The sequence below is a fragment of the Chiloscyllium plagiosum genome, unplaced genomic scaffold (genome assembly GCF_037043375.1).
Source record: "Chiloscyllium plagiosum isolate Xiang-an unplaced genomic scaffold, Cpla_swu_hap1 HiC_scaffold_1, whole genome shotgun sequence".
NCBI lineage: Eukaryota > Metazoa > Chordata > Chondrichthyes > Orectolobiformes > Hemiscylliidae > Chiloscyllium > Chiloscyllium plagiosum.
In genome coordinates this window covers 154,064,803-154,085,702 of record NW_028270139.1, presented here as the reverse complement: position 1 = coordinate 154,085,702, position 20,900 = coordinate 154,064,803, and the positions used below count along the sequence as shown (strand labels likewise).

Here is a 20,900-nt window from a genome sequence, read left to right as displayed (position 1 = left end):
TAACAACGTCACAAGTTCCATCAGACCATGGGAACCAACAACTGGGGTGCCATGACTGAACTGACACTGCTCATTGGTGGATAGCTCTTCAGTAACCTGCTCTCACTGTGAAACATTCCACAAATATCAGTGCGCTACTATCCGAATAACCTGTCCTGTTTGTGATGCTTGCAGAAGGCTAAATGTTGATCTGGACTTGAGGGAGAGCAATTTGGTTCTGCTCAATATTGTGCAGTGGACTCTTTCATCACCAGCCAAAAGGACAGAAGCAAAAACAGAATACGTCTCACCCATCACAATTCCTCATCTGAATCCAACCGTGGTTTACAATCCGACCTGTTGATGCCAGGGATCAGAGTCATAGTTCCGCACTCACATGGCCTTGAGTACTTCCTTGGAACTCAGTGGCAGTAAGCAGGGACATTGTGCTCAAGAGAAAACTGACACAACAACAAAAAAAACAAACAGTCGGCAGCTCAGAGTTGGAATCCAAGGACGTAGTGAGCTTCGTTCAGTCTGTTTGACCTATCGATTCTTGGTCCACAGGGATCAATCTCATTATAGAATGATTTCACCAACTCTAAATTTAGCCTTTGTATTCCCAATTAATTAATCTTGCTCAAATATAGAACTGATTTTTGACATGGGGTAAAAAAAACAGCATAGGATACCTGCTACATATAGTGAAGGTTTAATCTAATCACAACAGGAGTTGCATCTTAACTGTTATGAACCAGACCAAACTCCCTCAAAATATATTAAGAAGATTGTCTAGACCCTAATTTCTTTCTTATTTTAAAAAGGTAAGTGTAAGGCATTGCGTTCCAGATCAGTTTTATTCGTCAAACTATTGCTTAAAGCTAAAATACAGACAAATTTAGATTAGATTAGATTCCCTACAGTGTGGAAACAGGCCCTTCAGCCCAACAAGTCCACACCGACCCTCTGAACAGTAACCCACCCAGACCCATTTCCCTCTGACTAATGCAGTTAACACTATGGGCAATTTAGCACGGCCAATTCACCTAACCTGCACATCTTTGGACTGTGGGAGGAAACCGGAGCACCCGGAGGAAACCCATGCAGACATGGGGAGAATGTACAAACTCCACACCGGAGGCTGGAATCGAACCTGGGACTCTGCTGCTAACCACTGAGCCACCGTGTCGCCAAACTTAAAGGGAAAAAAAAGTTGGTTTAACTGTAACAATTAAAATGAGAAACAAAATAATTGATATAATAAATTACAAATTGACTGTTTCAATATAGTAACAGTCTATTTTACTGAATTTGCCTGTGCCAAGGGGGTGTCTATCTCACATCCAATACTAGCAGCAAGAAGAGAACCCCCAGCTTTTAGTTGTAAGGAGGAGTAAGAGCTTCCACATCCAGCTTCAAGTCTCTAGCAACTGCAGAAAACTAAAACTAAAAATCATGGTTCTGGGGGAGCTTGACCTCATCCATTCAGGCTGCTTCTATTGTTCCAGCATTTTTTAAAAAATCCAACGTCTCACAGGCTGTTTAATTTATTGGCTTTAGAGAAGACCACTCTTCACCTCTGTCTCAACCTTTCTTCAAAGAAAAACACCAGGACATAATACACCTCTTAAAACCACAGTACTATCACATGACATTTCAGGTATTACAAGATTGGATCCATACCATGAATTGCAATTTTGTTGATGTCAAAGTGAAATCCTATCTGCACCCAGCAGTGGGAATACGACCCACAGGCTGAAGTGGATCAGCCATATGATTGTGGCTATAAGCACAAGTTAGAAGTTGGGAACTCTTCAGCACATAACTCAGCTCCTGACTCCACAAAGCTCACTCAACACAAATTGGAAGTGTGACGGAATTTCACTTGCCTGGTTGAGAGCAGCTCCACCAAAACTCAACAAACTCGACACAAGGTAGCCCACGTGATTGGCACCCCGTCCACAATTTTCAACATTCCATCCCTCTACCGACACCATGATAGCAGTGAGTACCTTGCACAAGATGCACTGCAGATATTCACCACAGCTCCTTGGAAAGCAGTTTCCAAACCCCACAACCACCACCATCTTGGAAGACAGCAGATACATCAGAACATCATGACCTGCAAATTCCCCTCCAAGCACTCACTACCCAGATTTGGCAGTATATCACCATTCCTTTAGGGTCATTGGGTCAATGTTGTGAAACGTCCTTCCTAACAACACTGTGGATGCATCTACATATCATGGGCTGCAGCATTACAGGATTTCTCTCCACAGATGCTGCCAGACCTTGCTGAACTTTGCGAGCAATTTCTACTTTCGTTTCCGATTTCCAGCATCTGCAGTCTTTTTGATTTCTAGACACATTCTGCACCTGCTCCACCTACAAAATTCCTGACATCCAGTCACTGGTTCATTTCGCAGGATACGAACCTACTAAACCAGAGTTAACCTGTCTGCTTTCAAACTCAGACAAACCCTGGCAGTTGATTGTCAATCATCGTTAATAGAGGCATTCTCCATGACAACACCAGCAGTATTTGGAGCCCACTTTCTGACCAAAGAATCCCTCTTCCCTCATGCAGTATAAATGCTGGCTTTGCCCTTGAATTATTTATATCTTGCGAATTATGTAATGGATTCAGGAGGAAAAGCTTTAACAAGTGCACGGTTTTGCAGTTACACTCAAGCTCTGGAGTACCAGAGGGGTTTATAAGGATGTTGCCAGGGTTGGAAGATTTGAGCTAAGAGGAGTGGCTGAATAGGCTGGGGCTGTTTTGCCTGGAGCATCGGAGGCTGAGGGGTGACCTTATAGAGGTTTATAAAATCATGACGGGCATGGATAGGGTAAATAGACAAAATCTTTTCCCTGGGGTGGGGGAGTCCAGAACTAGAGGGCATAAGTTTAGAGTCAGAGGGGAAATATATATAAGGGACCTAAGGGGCAACTTTTCACACAGAGGGTGGTACGTGTATGAAATGAGCTACCAGAGGAAGTGGTGGAAGCTGGTATAATAGCAATATTTAAATGGCATCTGAATGGGTATATGAACAGGAAGATTTTTGAAGGATATGGGCCAAGTGCTGGCAAATGGGACTAGATTAGGTTGGAACATCTGGTCAGCATGGACGAGTTGGACCACAGGTCTGTTTCCGTGCTGTACATCTCAATGACTCGACCCACCAACTACACAACACTACCTTCCTACATTAAGTAGAAAGCAAAAATAAACTCATTTTTCAGTCCTTCTCTCCGCAGTATACAGAAACACTAATAAAAGATAGAATTTTCGTCTTCAATGCCTTAATGATTTTGCTTTAAGGTTGCCCAGAGTAGCCAAATTCTGCCCCAACTCCATTTACACGTTTACTGACAACACTACCATTATTAGGTGGAACTCAAATAACAACGAGATAGAGTACAGGAAAGAGACTGAGTGTTTAGCAGTATGGTGTAAAGACAACAATCTCTCGATCAATGTCCGCAAAATGAAGGAGTTGGTTACTGACTTCAGGTGGAGTGGAGGGCATGGTCTGCATCAATGGTGCTGTGGTGGAGATGGTCAAGAGCATCAAGTTCCTGGGAGCGATGATCTGTCCTGGTCCACCCACATTGACAAAATGATCAAGAAAGCACAACAACATCTTTACTTCCTCAGGAGGCTAAGAAAATTCAGCATGTCCACAACCACTCCTTCTAAATTTTATAGATACACCATTGAGAGCATCCTATCCGGATGCACAGTGTGGTATGGCAACTGCTCTTCCTAAGACCGTAAGAAACTACAGAGTCGCGAACACAGCTCAGTCCATCACACAAACCAGCCTTCCATCCACTGACTCCACCTGCACTTCTCACTGCTTCAGAAAACCAACTCACATCAAAGACCCCTCCCACTCTGATTATACTTTCTTCCACCCTCTTCTGTCAGGTAGAAGTTTGAATACATGTACCAATAGACTCAAGAACAGTTATCAGGCTTTTAAACGAACCTCTCCCATTAATTCTGATCTCTCTCTCTCCACCTTCTCTGCAGCTGTCACACTGTATCCTACAGACTGTTAAGCTATCCTGATGCATTGTATGGTATGATCTGCCTGCATAACATGTTAAACAACATTTTTTTCCACAGTATCTTGGTACATGTGACAACAACAAATCAAATCAAACAATCGAGACAAGACAGATGACCTTCTGAAGAAGAGTCATACAGGACTTAAGTCAGTAGTTCTGCTTTTCTCCTCACAGATGCTTCCAGATCTAATGCATTTTTCCACCACTTCCTGTTTTGATTTCAAATTGCCGATATCTGCTATATTTTGTTGTGCTTGTACCAAGCAATGTCCTGGAAGTTACCTTCCATCTTTGGAGATTCCAGGCCACCTCCTGAGCCTCTTCATAGGGTAGGCAAGAGTCAATCATGTAGGTTACAGGAGTAAGGCAATTTAGAGGACCTGATTGTGGTGTAAGGCTCTGAAAGAGTTAAATAGAGAAGTAGTAGTTACTCCACCCAATCCGATGACGCCCTAGGTTTTATTTCAATTGTTCAAGGCAATATGAGTGTATTTGCAGCAATCTCTAATTGCCCTGGGTGGTCTTCTTTAAATGCCCTTCAGTGGAAAAACAGCTAGTCCTGCATGAGGTCCTAATGAGGATGCAATACACCTTCCTTTGGCTGTGTTAATTGTACCCATCATTCAACAGGTTACACCATATTATGTTAGACATGTATGGCCTATCCTTGACAACAGATAACAGAATCCTTTCAGACTCAACTCAAGAAGGGGATTGGTGCCAGCAAACGTACTCAACCACGAGCCACCAGTGGCTAGTAACTAGAAGTGGTGGCACAAACCGGGTAAGGGTGAGAGAGCTTGCAAACCTTAGAGAAAACCAGCAACCTTTCAAAATCACGTTGAAGTTGTTTTAATCAATTCCTCCTTGAATCGATTTCAAAGGGATCAAGCTGTGGCAGGGTGGGGGGAATCTAACTCCTCATTTCTAATCTGGTAACATAACCCAAGCACAGCCGCACACTGTGGAACACACTTAACACAATCTGTTTTCTTTTAGAAGTTGCTGCAAGACATTTGGCAACAGATTCTTTCTGTCTCGGTACAAGAGTCTGCATCTTTCCATTGCTCCTCATTCCAGTTCCTCGTCTCTTCAACGCCTTAAAAATCAACTCGCCATCATGGGTTTTCAACAGGGTGGGCTCTCATGACTGGGAACCTGATGTTGACGGAGTCCTGTGAGGAAGCAGTAAGGGAATGAAGCAGAAATCTGCAGTGCAGCCTTACAGACAAAAAGGTTATTTCAGGATTTTAAAAGCAGGATTTTGCTTTGCAAACTGCAGGAGCTGTCTGTGTGGAGCTCCAAGTGACATTCAAGAATGCACAATAGAAAGGTAACCACAAAAAGGTACAAGAACATGCAGAGCAAGCTTAACTCACTGTAAGCTGGAACTGCATGGATGCCAGGGTTCAAACACTGCTCTGAAGTGTATGAGCAGGTACTCCGCATTGGCATGGACCCCTGCCTCAGTGTTACAGAGCACCAGCTGGCTCCCTCTTGGAGGTAACAGCAACCATTACATCACTCCCCAAGGGCTGCACACTGACTGCCAATAATAGTTGATCAAATAGTTTGTCCTATCCCAGCATCTGCCCTTCCCATCTGTCAAATTGTCAAACGAGCTATCAGAAAGAGAGACACAGAGACACACACCGCAAAAAGAGAGCAAGAAAAAAAGAACGAGTGAAAAAAAAAAGTACACGATAAAAAGTGCACACAAAAAAGGAAAGAGAGAAAGAACGCGAGAGAGAGAGAGAGAGAGAGAGAGAGAGAGAGAGAGAGAGAGAATAGAGAGAGTAAGAGAATGAGATGGATTAGTAGAAGTGTGAGAGGCAGAGACAGAAGGAGGGCATAAAAGGAACAGGTAACACTAATCAAAGTCATCGATGATCTTTCTCTCATCAAGAAGCTCCAATATGCTCAATGAACTTCTCAACCTCCATCTTCCCCTGTTATAAGGCTGGCTGTTCAATATCCAGCTCTGGAAATTCCATCCCTCAACCTATTCCCCACTGTCTCACCTCCTCACAAACAAAACTTCTCTCAGAAGCAAGGGTTTGATCACCTGACCTAATATGAACATACAGAATTATGGAGAAGGAATAGATCATTCAGCCCCTTGTATCCACCCTGCCATTCTAGATGTTTCTGTGTTGTGAGACTCTTCGGTCCAACTTGTTCATACTAACCAAGTTTCCCATTTGCCTGTGTTTAGCCTTTCTCCCTCTAAACCTTTCCTATTCACATACCTGTCCAAATGATTTTTAATTGTTGTAACTGTATCTGCATCTATCACTTCCTCTGGCAGTTCATTCCACATGCAAACCACCCTCTGTGTGAAAAAGTTACCCCTCAGGTCCCTTTTAAGTCTTTGCCCTCTCACTTTAAAAAGGTGCCCTCTAGTCTTAAAATCCCCCACTCTAGGGAAAAGACACCTGCCATTCACTTGATCTATAGCCCTCATGATTTTCCAAACCTCACCCCTCAACTTCCTAACATTTCAGTGAAAGATGTCCCAGCCTCTCCTTATAACTCACTCATCTATCCCAGTAACATCTTTGCACTGTATATCTTTTCCACACCTTCTCTAATTTAATAATATCCTTCCTGTTTGCCCGAGCCCTCAACTCCTCAATATTTCACAATTTTATCAATCACTTCTCTCAATATTTGCAGAGACATAGCCTGCACAACTCTCTTGGGTTGAGAATTCCGAACATTTCCAACCCACAAACAAGAAATACTTTTACATTTCAGTTTTAAATGATTGTCTCCTTATTCTGTAGCTACATCCCTTGTTTAGAGAAGGCCTCATTAGTGGAAATATCTTCCCTATCAAGCCCTCTCAAAGTTGTATCAAGTCATTCTTGACAAGTGAACCTCTTCATCCCAGGAGATCCCTGCTATTATTAGACTGATGAATGGACTCTCTAACTTTAAATAAAGTTGATCTTACTAACGTTGATCTTGCTTTGTGCACCTCCTATGCAGCTGTAACCTTGTATGCCTTGCTCTGTCTAAGCACCTTATGATCTGTATGTCCTAGTTTATTATGATCTGCCTGTACTACTCACAAAACAGAACTTTTCACTGTTAGTACATATATGACTACAATAAGTCAAATCAAATCAGCCTGGTGAATCAATTTTAAATGCCTGCAATGCCAGTATATCCCATCATAACACAGGGACCAACTTGTACACTGAACCATTTTGTGTTTTACCTTTTTAGGAAATACCTTTGGGAAATCCAAATACACTACATCTACAGGTTCCCCTTCAAAAATGTGTAGCAAATTCATCAAACATGATCTCCCTTCACAAAATCATGCTGACTCAGTTTGAATGTATTTCCAAATGTCCTGCTATTTCTTCCTTACAAACAGGCTCCAGCATGTTCCGCCAAGGGCAAACGTCAGGCTAACTGGCCTATAGTTTCCTGCTTTCTGTCTCCCTCCCTTCTTTAAGATGGGCATCACAATGGCAGAGTTTCAATCCACTGTATCCTCCTGAGAGTTCTAAATCTCCGTATGCCACTCTGTCAATTATTTTTAAAATAGCCAGCATCTCCTTATAACTCAAACCCTCCAGTCCCAGTAACAACCTTGTACTGTGTATTGTTGGGTAGGCCAGCATTTATTGCCCCATCCCCAATTCTCCAGAGGGCATTTAAGAGTCAACCACATTGCTGTGGGTCTGGAGTCACATGTAGGCCAGACTGGGCAAGGATTGCAGTTTCCTTCCCTAAAGGGCATTAGTGAACCAGATGGCTTTTTCCTGACAATGGTTTCACTTTTTGCTTAATTCCAGATTTTCAAAGAATTCCACCATCTGCCGTGACAGGATTTGAATCCAGGTCCCCAGGTCATTGTCTGGATCTCCGGATTAATAGGCCATCACCTCCCCTCCACTTTGTAACATTCTTGGGAATACGTTGAGATATGCTTTTGCCTTAAAGGCATTACACAAATCAAAGCTGTTGCTGTTTACACTAATCTGCAGAACTACAATTATTCCTCCTTGTGCATCCTAATCTTCTAATGTACATCTCCACTGACAATGCCTTCATCTTAAAATAAAGGCTCAAAGCATGTCTTCTGATATATCTAGTGCCTCATCCCTCAAAAAAAAACTTGCGATCGCCTCATCTGCTTCAGACTATTTCCCACTTCCCACAAGCATTAAAAGGCCCCAGCCTTTCAATTAATAATTCTGGAATATACAAATAGTTTCAGTAGTGGTGAACATGACAATTATCATTGTGATAGCCTTTACAATAATCAAAAAATATCTGAAATCAAAAAACTAGTCTAATGGTAATCAGAGTACTGTGATTATACATGTGGTTCACGAATGTCCTTTAGGGAAGGAAATCTATCATCTTTATCTGGTCTGGGCTACATGTGACTCCAGATCCACAGCAATGTGGTTGACTCTGAACTGCCCTCTGAAATACTTTTAGCCCTTGAGGTTTTGTGTCCCACAAGGCTCAGAGATAGTGCCTCGCTGTAACATCTGAGAGAGAAAGGCCTCAGATTTCATCAAAGTTGATCAAGTAGGTAGTTACAGCCTAGGCTCGGGTTCACTCAGTATCAGTCTCTGGTGAACCACTGCCTCAGACACCTCAACGAAAAAAAGTTCCAAAACAAAAAGTCAGATTGGCCTCAAAACGTCACCCTGGGTTTTTATCTCCACAGATGATGCCAGATCCGTGGGGCCGATGGTTAGTTAGCTAGAGAAATAGCAGAGGCCGTCTGGCCCACTCCCCTCTCACCCCATTCAGCCACAGCACCAGACCCTGGACATCAAAGGGACTCCCGATAGAAGCAACTGATTCTTTAACAACCTCCGCTTGGTCTGAATCTCTGCAACTGATGGAAGGATTTCTGAAGAGGAGCTTGCTGTGGTAACATAGCAAGCACAACATGCAAACAACAAGATCCCACTACGGGTCACATGACTGAATAACTTGTTTTACCATGTTGTTATAAGTAAACACATGGGTAAAAAAAAAAAAATAGGAGCAGCAATAGGCCATTCAACCCCTTAAGTCTGATCCACCATTCAACAATATTATAAGCCCATAAGACATAGGAACAGAAGTAGGCTAGTCAGCTCCTCAATCGTATTGTGGTGATTCGATATTCCTCACATCCACTTTCCCGCCCTATCCCTATATTCCTCACAGATGACGTTCTACCTTAACTTCACTTTCCAGCACTATCCCCATATCCCTCACAGTCAGAAATACAGGCCATGAGCAAGATCACAGCTCCCTGCAGTTTACAATCATTGTTAGGCTGGGCCTAGCACAGCCTGATGCCTTTAAGGCAATCAGCCACACAGATACACAAGGGGTCTTCTTACAAAGGGACCCCTGCTCATGTTCAATGCCCTGCAATGGCCACACTCCCCCAAGAAATCACAATGAAACATCAACAGGGTCACCCCTTACTTTCAACACTACACAACAGAATCTCCCACATCAGAATCTCCCAAAGGTGCAAGTAATGCCATCTGCTGGCACCTCCAACAGTGCCAGCTGCAACCTTGGGCACTAACTCCAATCCATTGGGGGGAGGTTTGCTAGTGCTCTTGGGGGGGGTTTAAACTAACTCGGCAGGGGCATGGGAACCCAGATTGTAGCTTCAGGGTGCAGGGCCTGGAGTGTAGGGAGGTGAGGAACATGGCATCAATTTCCAAGGAGGGTGCCTGTAAACAGGGAAGTGGCTTGAAGTGTGTATACTTCAATGCAAGAAGTATACGAAATAAGGTAGGTGAACTTGCAGCGTTGGTTGGTACCTGGGACTTCGATGTTGTGGCTATTACGGAGACATGGCTAGAACAGGGACAGGATTGGCTGTTGCAGGTTCCGGGATTTAAATGTTTTAGTAGGTTTAGAGGTGGGGGTAAAAGAGGGGGAGGTGTGGCATTGCTTGTCAAAGATAGTATTACAGCGGTGGAAAGGACGATGGATGAGGACTTGCCATCTGAGGTAGTTTGGGCTGAGGTTAGGAATAGGAAAGGCGAGGTCACCCTGTTAGGAGTCTTTTACAGGCCTCCTAATAGTCCTAGAATCATTGAAGAAAGGATTGGGAAGGTGATTCAGGAGATGAGTGACAGTAATAGGGTGGTTGTTATGGGGGACTTTAACTTTCCTGATATTGATTGGGAAAGCTATAGCTCAAGTTCGTTAGATGGGTCAGTGTTTGTTCAATGTGTGCAGGAGAGTTTCCTGACACAATATGTAGACAGGCCAACAAGAGGTGAGGCCATACTGGATTTGGTTCTGGGTAACGAACCAGGCCAGGTGTTAGAATTAGAGGTAGGTGAGCACTTTGGGGATAGTGACCATAATTCGGTGATTTTTACACTCGTGATGGAGAGGGATAAGTGTGTACTACAGGGCAAGAATTACAGCTGGGGTAAGGGAAATTATGATGCGGTGAGGCATGACTTAGGATGTGTGGCTTGGAAAAGTAGACTCCAAGGCAAGAGTGTAAATGATATGTGGAACTTGTTCAAGGGGCAACTATTGAGTGTCCTTGATAATTATGTACCGGTCAGGCAGGTAGGAAAGGGTCGTGCGAGGGAGCCGTGGTTTAATAAGGAATTGGAATCCCTTGTTAAATGGAAGAGGGCGGCCTATCTCAAGATGAGACGTGAAGGTTCAATTGGGGCGATTGAGAGTTATAGGTTGGCCAGGAAGGACCTGAAGAGAGAGCTAAAAGCAGCAAGGAGGGGACATGAAAGGTCCTTAGTAGATAGGATTAGGGAAAACCCTAAGGCTTTCTATAGGTATGTTAGGAATAAAAGAATGACTAGGGTAGGAATAGGTCCAGTCAAGGATAGTAGGGGGAAGTTGCGTGTGGAGGCGGAAGAGATTGGGGAGACACTAAATGAATACTTTTCGTCAGTATTCACTCAGGAACAGGACATTGTTGTCGATGTGAATACTGAGTCACAAATAAGTAGAATGGATGGCTTTGAGGTATGTAGAGAAGAGGTGTTGGAAATCCTGGAAAAGGTGAAAATAGATAAGTCCCCTGGGCCTGATGGCATTTATCCTAGGATTCTCTGGGAAGCAAGGGAGGAGATTGCAGAGCCATTGGCCTTGATTTTTATGTCCTCTTTGTCTACAGGAGTAGTCCCAGAAGACTGGAGGATAGCAAATGTGGTTCCCTTGTTCAAAAAGGGGAGTAGGGATAGCCCTAGTAACTATAGGCCGGTGAGTCTCACTTCTGTTGTGGGCAAAGTCTTAGAGAGAATTGTAAGGGATAGGATTTATGCACATCTAGATAGGAATAATGTGATCAAGGATAGTCAGCATGGTTTTGTGAAGGGCAAGTCGTGCCTCACAAACCTTATTGAATTCTTTGAAAAGGTGACGAAGGAGGTTGATGAGGGGAAAGCGGTAGATGTGGTATATATGGATTTTAGTAAGGCGTTTGATAAGGTTCCCCATGGTAGGCTACTGCAGAAAATACGGAGATATGGCATTGAGGGTGAGTTGGAGGTTTGGATTAGGAATTGGCTGGATGGAAGAAGACAGAGGGTAGTAGTTGATGGCAAAGTTTCTTCATGGAGTGCCGTCACTAGCGGTGTTCCGCAAGGATCTGTTTTGGGACCATTGCTGTTTGTCATTTTTATAAATGACCTGGAAGAGGGGTTAGAAGGTTGGGTGAGCAAGTTTGCGGATGATACGAAAGTCGGAGGAGTTGTTGACAGTGAGGAAGCATGTGGCAGGTTACAGCAGGATATAGAGAAGCTGCAGAGCTGGGCAGAAAGGTGGCAGATGGAATTCAATGTAGCTAAGTGCGAGGTGATTCACTTTGGGAAGAATAACAAAAAGATGGGGTACTGGGCTAATGGTCGGATACTTGGTAGTGTGGATGAACAGAGGGATCTTGGTGTCCATGTACACAGATCTCTGAAAGTTGCCACCCAGGTAAATAGTGCGGTGAGGAAGGCATATGGCGTACTGGCTTTTATTGGTAGAGGAATTGAGTTCCGGAGTCCTGAGGTCATGATGCAGTTGTATAAGACTCTGGTACGGCCGCATCTGGAATATTGTGTGCAGTTTTGGTCGCCATACTATAGGAAGGATGTGGAGGCATTGGAACGGGTGCAGAGGAGGTTTACCAGGATGTTGCCTGGTATGGAAGGAAAATCGTATGAGGAAAGACTGAGGCACTTGGGGCTGTTTTCACTAGAGAAAAGAAGGTTTAGGGGTGACTTGATTGAGGTGTACAAGATGATTAGGGGGTTAGATAGGGTCGACAGTATGAACCTTTTCCCGCGTATTGAGTCGGGTATTACAAGGGGGCATAGCTTTAAATTAAGGGGGAGTAGATATAGGACTGATGTTAGGGGTAGGTTCTTCACTCAGCGAGTCGTTAGTTCATGGAATGCCCTGCCAGTAACAGTGGTGGACTCTCCCTCTTTATGGGCATTTAAGAGGGCATTGGATAGGTATATGGAGGATAGTGGGTTAGTGTAGTTTAGGTGGGCTTGGATCGGCACAACATCGAGGGCCCAAGGGCCTGTACTGCGCTGTATTCTTCTATGTTCTATGTTCTATGTTCTATATCTCCCAATGTGGGTTGGCACTCCAGCTGCAGTACTGACAGGGTGCTACAGTGCCAAAGGCACAGTGTTTAAAAACATTGCTGCTGTGCCATTTCAAAGTCCTGACCCATGCATACCCTTCAGTCACCCCCCACCTCACCATTAACCAGCCACCATCCAGACTGCTATGTTTGCAATATGCAACTTATGTTTCCTGCACTCACCACACTGACTGCAACCCAAAAAGTATCTCACTGGCTGTGCAGCGCTTTGGGACGTTTCGATGTGCTGCTTAATATTAGATCTGTCTCTCGCTTCCCCTCCAAAGAAAAGCACTCAGCAACCGAAACAAAAAAAATACAATCTGTTGGGAAATATCCTGATTATTTCTGGATACAAAGAAACGCCCTTTGTAAAATACGCCAGCAGTAACACAGTCCTGCGAATATAAGGCATGTGAGTGCTTCCTCTCTCCGCACTGTCACACACACAGAGAGAGAGAGAGAGCTCCAACACACAGCACTCACCCTTCCGAGACGAATCCATTAAATTCCTGCTGCTGCTACAATCCTCTGTGTGCAACTGGGAGTTCCTGGTCATCAGTATGTGGCCATGAGGTTCGTTAGGGCAGCAGCTTGCCTGGGACTGGAGGACTGGAGCTGGAGTTACAACAGCAGCACACACTGCACAGCACCAAACACACGCTCTCGCTCTGACTACAGTCTCTCAATACCCTCTACAGGTCGCTCCCAGTTTATAACAGCTGCAGATGCTCCCTCTGGGTCTTAGCGCCTTTACTATGAACTACACGCTGCTGCCTTGTTGCTTTCTCCCGTGGCACCAGCCCCTTTCAATGCACCCCACCCCACCCCTCCCCCAACTAGCTATTTACACCAACCCAATTTTTTAAAATGACAATTTGAATGAAGGGTGTTGTGAAACTTGAAAGGGTTCAGGGAGGATTTTCAGGTTTGTTGCCTCGGTCGGAGGGTTTGAGCTACAGTGAGAAGCTGAATAGGCTGGGGTTGTTTTCCCTGAACTTTATGAGGGGCACAGACAAGGTCAATAGACAAGGTATTTTCCCCTGGGTTGGGGGAGTCTAGAACAAGAGGGCATGGGTTTTAGGTGAGAGGGGAAAGACTTAAAAGGGACCTAAGGGGTAACCTTTTCACACAGAGGGCGGTGGGTGTGTGGATGAGCTGCCAGAGGAAGTGATGGAGGCTGGCACAATTACAACATTTAAAAGGCATCTGGATGGGTATATGAATAGGAAGGGTTTTAAGGGATATGGGCCAAGTGCTGGCAAACAGGACCAGATTAATTATGATTTGGAGATGCCGGTGTTGGACTGGGGTGTACAAAGTTAAAAATCACACAACACCAGGTTATAGTCAAACAGGTTTGATTGGAAGCACTAACTGTTGGAGTGTCACTCCTTCATCAGGCTCCTTCATTGACCACCTGATGAAGGAGCAGAACTCCAGAAGCTAGAGCTTCCAATTAAACCTGTTTGACTATAACCTGGTGTTGTGTGATTTTTAACTAGATTAACTTAGGATATCTGAGCTGAAAATGTGTTGCTGGAAAAGCGCAGCAGGTCAGGCAGCATCCAAGGAGCAGGAGAATCGACGTTTTGGGCATGAACCCTTCTTCAGGAAGGGCTTCTGCCTGACCTGCTGCACTTTTCCAGCAACACATTTTCGGCTCTGTTCTCCAGCATCTGCAGTCCTCACTTTCTCCTAATTTAGGATATCTGATCAGCATGGACATTTTGGATAAAAAGGTCTGTTTCCATGCTGTATGAATTTAAAACTCTATGATTGCTCTCAGGTCCTGATTATTGTCTGATGTATCGTAAGAACAAGTTAAGAATGGGGAGGTGATGATCTGGACTGTTAATCCAGAGACCCAGGTAATGTTCTGGGGAAACTGAATGAACTGCGAGTTTGTCTATCAGTAACAAAAACACAAATTGCTTGAAAAAGCTCAGCAAGTCTGGCAACGTCTGTGAAGAGAAATCAGAAGTAAGGTTTTGGATCCAGTGACCCTTCCTTAGAACTGGGGATGGTCACCCCATCCAAAACGTTAACTCTCATATTCTGGGGAACCTGGTTCAAATCCCAACTTGGCAGATGGCAGAATTTGAATTCAATAAAAATCTGGAATTAAAGAATCTAATGATAACCATGAAACCATTGTTGGAAAAACCTCTCTGGTTCACTAATGTCCTTTAAGGAAGGAAACTACCATCCCTACTTGGACTGGCCTGCATGTGACTCCAGAACCCACAGCAATGTGTTTGATTCTTAACTGCCTTCTGGACAATTAGGGACAGGCAATAAATACTGGTGTACACTGCAACGTCCTCATCCCATGAATGATTTTTTTTTTAAATCACATACTTCCCTGTACTAGATTTTTTGCCCTTGCAACCAGGCTATTTTCAGTGTATGGCACCCTTCTTGAATTAACATGTTCATATCTGCGTAGTCATTGATGAAAATAACTTGGGTGTTGGCATTTTTAAAAGGTTCTTATTTTTAAAGACATACTCAGAGATAGGGTGGGAGAAAATTACTGTAGATCCTGGAATCTGTACTGAAAACAACCAATGCTGGAGATCACACCAGGTCAGACAGCAACCATGGAGAGAGAGCAAGCTAACGTTTTGTGATGAAGAGTCATCTAGACTTGAAATGTGAACTAGCTCTCTCTCCATGGATGCTGTCTGACCCGCCGTGATCTCAAGCATTTGTTGTTCCTCGAGTTGGGATGCTCAGAAACAACAGGGTACTGTGACTGGGTGTATTAAACAGTACTTGTTAGGAGTGTGTTACAGTTCATTTCTGGGGGCTCATTAGCTTAGATGGCTGCTTTACAATGCAGAGTGATACCTACAATGCAGGTTCAATTCCCACACTGGCTAAGGTTACCCATAAATGTCCCAACACTCAGCTTCCTTGGCTGAGGTTATGCCACCACAAGTAGTCTTTTTTCCGTTGGGATAGTGAGACCATGGTGAAGGTTGCTGCACAGGTGGATAGAGTGGTCAAGAAGGCATATAGTATGCTTGCCTTCATTGGACGGGGTATTGAATATAAGAGCTGGCAAGTCATGTTAAAATTGTCCAAGACACTGGAACGGCTGAATTTAGAATACTGTGTACATTGCCAAAAGGATGTGGACGCTTTGGAGAGGGTGCAGAGAAGGTTTACGAGGATGTTGCCTGGTATGGAAGGTGCTAGTTATGAAGAGAGATTGAGTAGGTTAGGTTTATTTTCACTGGAAAAAAGGAGATTGAGGGGGGACCTGATTGAGGTTTACAAAATCATGAAGGGTATAGACAGAGTGGATAGAGACAGGCTTTTTCCCAGGGTGAAGGATTCAATAATGAGAGGTCATGCTTTCAAGGTGAGAGGTGGAAAGTTTAAGGGGGTTACACATGGCAAGTACTTCACACAGAGGGTGGTGGGCATTTGAAACGCGTTGCCAGCAGAGGTGGTAGAGGCAGGCACGGTAGATTCATTTAAGATGTGTCTGGATAAATGCATGAGTAGGTGGGGAGTAGAGGAATACAGGTGCTTAGGAATTGACCGACAGGTTTAGACAGTATATTTGGATCGGCTCAGGCTTGGAGAGCTGAAGGGCCTGTTCCTGGGCTGTAAATTTTCTTTGTTCTTTGTTCTTATTTTATCATGTTACTGTTCACTTAGGGAGGTAAAAACAATGACTGCAGATGCTGGAAACCAGATTCTGGATTAGTGGTGCTGGAAGAGCACAGCAGTTCAGGCAGCATCCGAGGAGCAGCGAAATCGACGTTTCGAACAAAAGCCCTTCATCAGGAATAAAAGCAGTGAGCCTGAAGCATGGAGTGATAAGCTAGAGGAGAGTGGGGGTGGGGAGAAAGTAGCATAGAGTACAATGGGTGAGTGGGGGAGGGGATGAAGGTGATAGGTCAGGGAGGAGAGGGTGGAGTGGATAGGTGGAAAAGGAGATAGGCAGGTAGGACAAGTCCGGACAAGTCATGGGCAAGTCATGGGCTGAGCTGGAAGTTTGGAACTAGGGTGAGGTGGGGGGAGGGGAAATGAGGAAACTGTTGAAGTCCACATTGATGCCCTGGGGTTGAAATGTTCCGAGGCGGAAGATGAGGCGTTCTTCTTCCAGGCGTCTGGTGGTGAGGGAGCGGCGGTGAAGGAGGCCCAGGACCTCCATGTCCTCGGCAGAGTGGGAGGGGAGTTGAAATGTTGGGCCACATGGCGGTGTGGTTGATTGGTGTGGGTGTCTCGGAGATGTTCCCTAAAGCGCTCTGCTAGGAGGCACCCAATCTCCCCAATGTAGAGGAGACCGCATCGGGAGCAACGGATACAATAAATGATATTAATGGATGTACAGGTAAAACTTTGATGGATGTGGAAGGCTCCTTTAGGGCCTTGGATAGAGGTGAGGGAGGAGATGTGGGCGCAGGTTTTACAGTTCCTGCGGTGGCAGGGGCAAGTGCCAGGATGGGAGGGTGGGTTGTAGGGGGTGTGGACTTGACCAGGTAGTCACGGAGGGAACGGTCTTTGTGGAAGGCGGAAAGGGGTGGGGAGGGAAATATATTCCTGGTGGTGAGGTCTGTTCACTTCGGGAGTCCAGTTTGCCTTGGTAATATGTACTTCCCAAACCGTTTACTGGCAACTATAGATGAGCACAACCAGCTCAGAGGTTAGCACTGCTACTCACAGTGCCAGGGACCGGGTTTGATTCCACCCTTGGACGACTGTCTGTGTGGAGTGTGCACATTCTCTCCATAACTGCATGGGTTTCCTCTGGGTGCTTGGGGATTTCCTCCCACAATCCATAGATGTGTAGGTTTTTTGGATTAGCCATGGGGAAACACAAGGTTACAGGGATGGAGTGGATTTTGGTGGGTTGTTCTTTGGAGGGTTGATAAAGGCTGTAGGAATTCTATGATTCTAGAGAGTGGCAGAGGATTCAATGTTGTTCATCATGTGTGTAGATTAGTGTGTATTTTATTTACAAACTAATATTCAACATGTTTGGTCATGTTTTGATGTACCTTCCTGGGCCATCAAGTCCTGGAGTGGTACTTGAACTCAGAGCTCTGGCTCTGACGTACCAACTGCACCGAAAGGCATTGGTAGCAAACCAGAAATTAATAGATCAGATAAAAGGGACATAGTCGATGTGGTATATTTGGATTTCCAAAGGCATTTAGTAACACTTAAGATCAAGGCTTGCAGAAAGGGGAGAGGGTAATTTTTAAGTTCATTCTCAAGATGTGAGCTTTACCAACATTTGTTGCCCACCCTAACTGGTGAGCTGCAGTCCATGGTGTGTACACATAGCCACAGTGCCGTTAGAGAGGGACCCAGTGCCAGTGAAGGTCCAGACATATAGTGGATTTTGTGGAGCTTGTGTAGATGGTGATGCTGCCATTTGTCTGCTACACTTGTTCCTTTCGAAAGTAGAAGTCGCAAATTTAGAAGGAGCCTTAGCAAGCATATTAACATGAGATGAGAATTGGACAGCAGAGACAATGCAGGGACAAATGGACATTTCCACGAATTGGCAGACTACGACTTGTGGTGTGGTTTTGAAAAAGTACACTAACTAATTTATTAAAGCTCTTTGCGGAAGTAACAGCAAGTAACAATCGGAGAATAGGCCTAAATGGTTCTGTTACAGGTTGGCAAGCTGTAAACAATAGAGTTCCACAGTGACTATGCTGAGACCCCAACTAGTTACAATCATTATCAATGACTTGGGTGAAGGGACTGATTTTGATTTGATTTGATTTGTTATTGTTGCATGTACCTTGGGACATTGCAAAGTTTTGATTTGCATGCAGTACAAGCAGATATAGGAATCAGTGATAGGTTGGACAGAAAGTTGTCAAGAGGAGGTAAATTAGGCAAACATTTGGAAGATTAACTGTAACGTGGATGAACGCACATCTGCCTACTTTGGCAGGAAGACAGTATAGCACTTAACTAACGATTGAATATAAATTGCAGAACTCTGGGGGATCTGGGTGTCCCTGGAATATGAATCTTAAAATTTTACGTTCAATAATTGATTATGAAGACAAGGAGGGATTGAAAGAATGGAAACGTGTAAAAATAGAGAAATGCTAACATAGCCGTATAGAGCTAAGTGAAATCACATCGAGAGTACCAAGTTCAGCTTTCATCTCTCTTATTTATAAAAAATGATTTGGGGTGGCATAGTGGCTCAGTGGTTAGCACTGCTGCCTCACATCATCAGGGAGTTGGGTTCGATTCCAGCCTCAGGTGACTGTCTGTGTGGAGTTTGCGCATTCTTCCAAGTCTATGTGGGTTTCTGCTGGGTGCTCCAGTTTCCTCCCACAGTCCAAAGATGTGCAAATTAGGTGAATTGGCTATGCTAAATTGTCCATAGTGTTAAGTACGTTAAGTCAGGGGTAAATATGGGGAATGGGTCTGGGTGGGTTGCTCTTCGGAGGGTCGGTGTGGACTAGTTGGGCCAAAGGGCCTGTTTCCACACTGTTGGGAATCTAATCATTTATTTGCTTTAGAAACAATGACCTGACTCATTCCAAGGATAAAGTGTTTTCCTCTTCTGAGAAAAGACTGAACAGGTTTGGAGCTTAGTGAAATGAGAGGTGATGTCTTTTAAATGACATAATTGTACCAGCCTCCACCACTTCTTCCAGCAGCTCATTCCACACATACATCTCCAACTGTGCGAAAATGCTCCCCCTCAGGTCCCTCTTAAAGCTGTCCCCTCTCACCTTAAACCTATGCCCTCTAATTTTAAACCTATGCCCTTAAGCACTCCCATAGGAAAAAGACCTTGGTTATTCACCCTGTCCATGCCCCACTTGATTTTATAAATCTCGATAAGGTCATCCCTTAGTCTCCAACACTCCAGGGAAAAAAGTCCCAGCTGACACATCATCTCCCTATAGCTCAAACCCTCCAACCCAGGCAACATCCTTGTAATTCGTTTCTGAACCCTTTCAAGTTGAACAACATCTTTCTTTAGCAGGGAAACCAGAAATAAGTGGAGTGTTCCAAAAGTGGCCTTACCAAAGACCTGTACAGCCGCAACATAACGTCTCAACTCCTATAATCAATGCACTGACCAATGATGGCAAGAATCACCTCAGCTATTTGCAAGAGACATTTTTCTATTCATTCATTGGAGGGTTTCACTGACCAGGCCAGCATTTATTGCCCATCTCCAATTGCCCAGAGGGCAGTTAAGAGTCAACCACATTGCAGTGGGTCTGGAGTCATGTGTAGGCCAGACCAGGTAAGGACGATAGCTTCCTTCCCTTAAGGACATTAGTGAGCCAGATGGGTTTTTCTGGCAAACCTTTTTTAAAATTTAATTGAATTCAAATTCCACTATCGGCCATGCTGGGATTCAAACCCGGCTCCCCAGAGCATTATGGGTCCGTGTATTAACAGTCCAGCCATAATATCACTGGACCATCACCTGCCCTGAGAGAAGGTATCTAGATTTGCCAATAAAACAATGTTGGATGGGTGTGTAAGTTATGAGGAGGACACAAGGAGATTGCAAAGGGATATGCACAGGTTAACAAGGTGGGAGATGGAATTTAATGTGTGGGAATTGTGAAGTTATTCACTTTTGTCACAAGAATAGAGAAAGAGAATATTTTGAGCAGACATGAAACTTATAAACAGTGCCAATTGTCAGCCATTCCGAATTGCCTGTGGATGAATGTGACTTGTTGATCCACTTCAGAGGGCAGTTAAAGTTACATTGGAGAGGCAGCAGCATGGTGGTATTGTCACTGGACTAGTCATTCAGAATACCAGGCTAACGTTCCTACTTAGGCCGCTGTTGGAATATTGAGTGCAATTCTGGTCTCCTTCCTATTGGAAAGATGTTGTGAACCTTGAAAGGATTCAGAAAAATCGACAAGGATGTTGCCAGGGTTGGAAGATTTGAGCTAGAGGGAGGTTAACTAAGCTAGGGCTGTTTTCCCTGGAGCATCGGAGGCTGAGGGGTGACTTTAGAGAGGTTTATAAAATCATGAGGGACATGGATAGGATAAATAGACAAAGTCTTTTCCCTGGGGTGAGGGAGTCCAGAATTAGAGGGCATAAGTTTAAGGTGAGAGGGGAATGATATAAAAGAGACATAAGGGGCAATGTTTTCACACAGAGGATGGTATGTGTATGGAGTGAGCTTCCAGAGGAAGTGGTGGAGGCTAGTACAATTGCAACATCTAAAAGACATCTGGATGGGTATATGAATAGGAGG

At 44.4% G+C, this 20,900-nt stretch overlaps 1 protein-coding gene across 1 annotated transcript in view; it reads right to left on the bottom strand.

Annotated features, from left to right (window-relative positions):
* Positions 1 to 13,323, bottom strand: part of adisspb (adipose secreted signaling protein b) — a 148,450-nt gene extending 135,127 nt beyond the window's left edge. The window contains exon 1 of the mRNA XM_087991706.1: positions 13,151 to 13,323. Within this exon, the coding sequence (XP_087847832.1) occupies positions 13,151 to 13,223 (73 nt within the window). The 5' untranslated portion in view covers positions 13,224 to 13,323. The remainder of the gene's footprint in view (positions 1 to 13,150) is intronic.
* Positions 13,324 to 20,900: the final 7,577 nt, after the last annotated feature.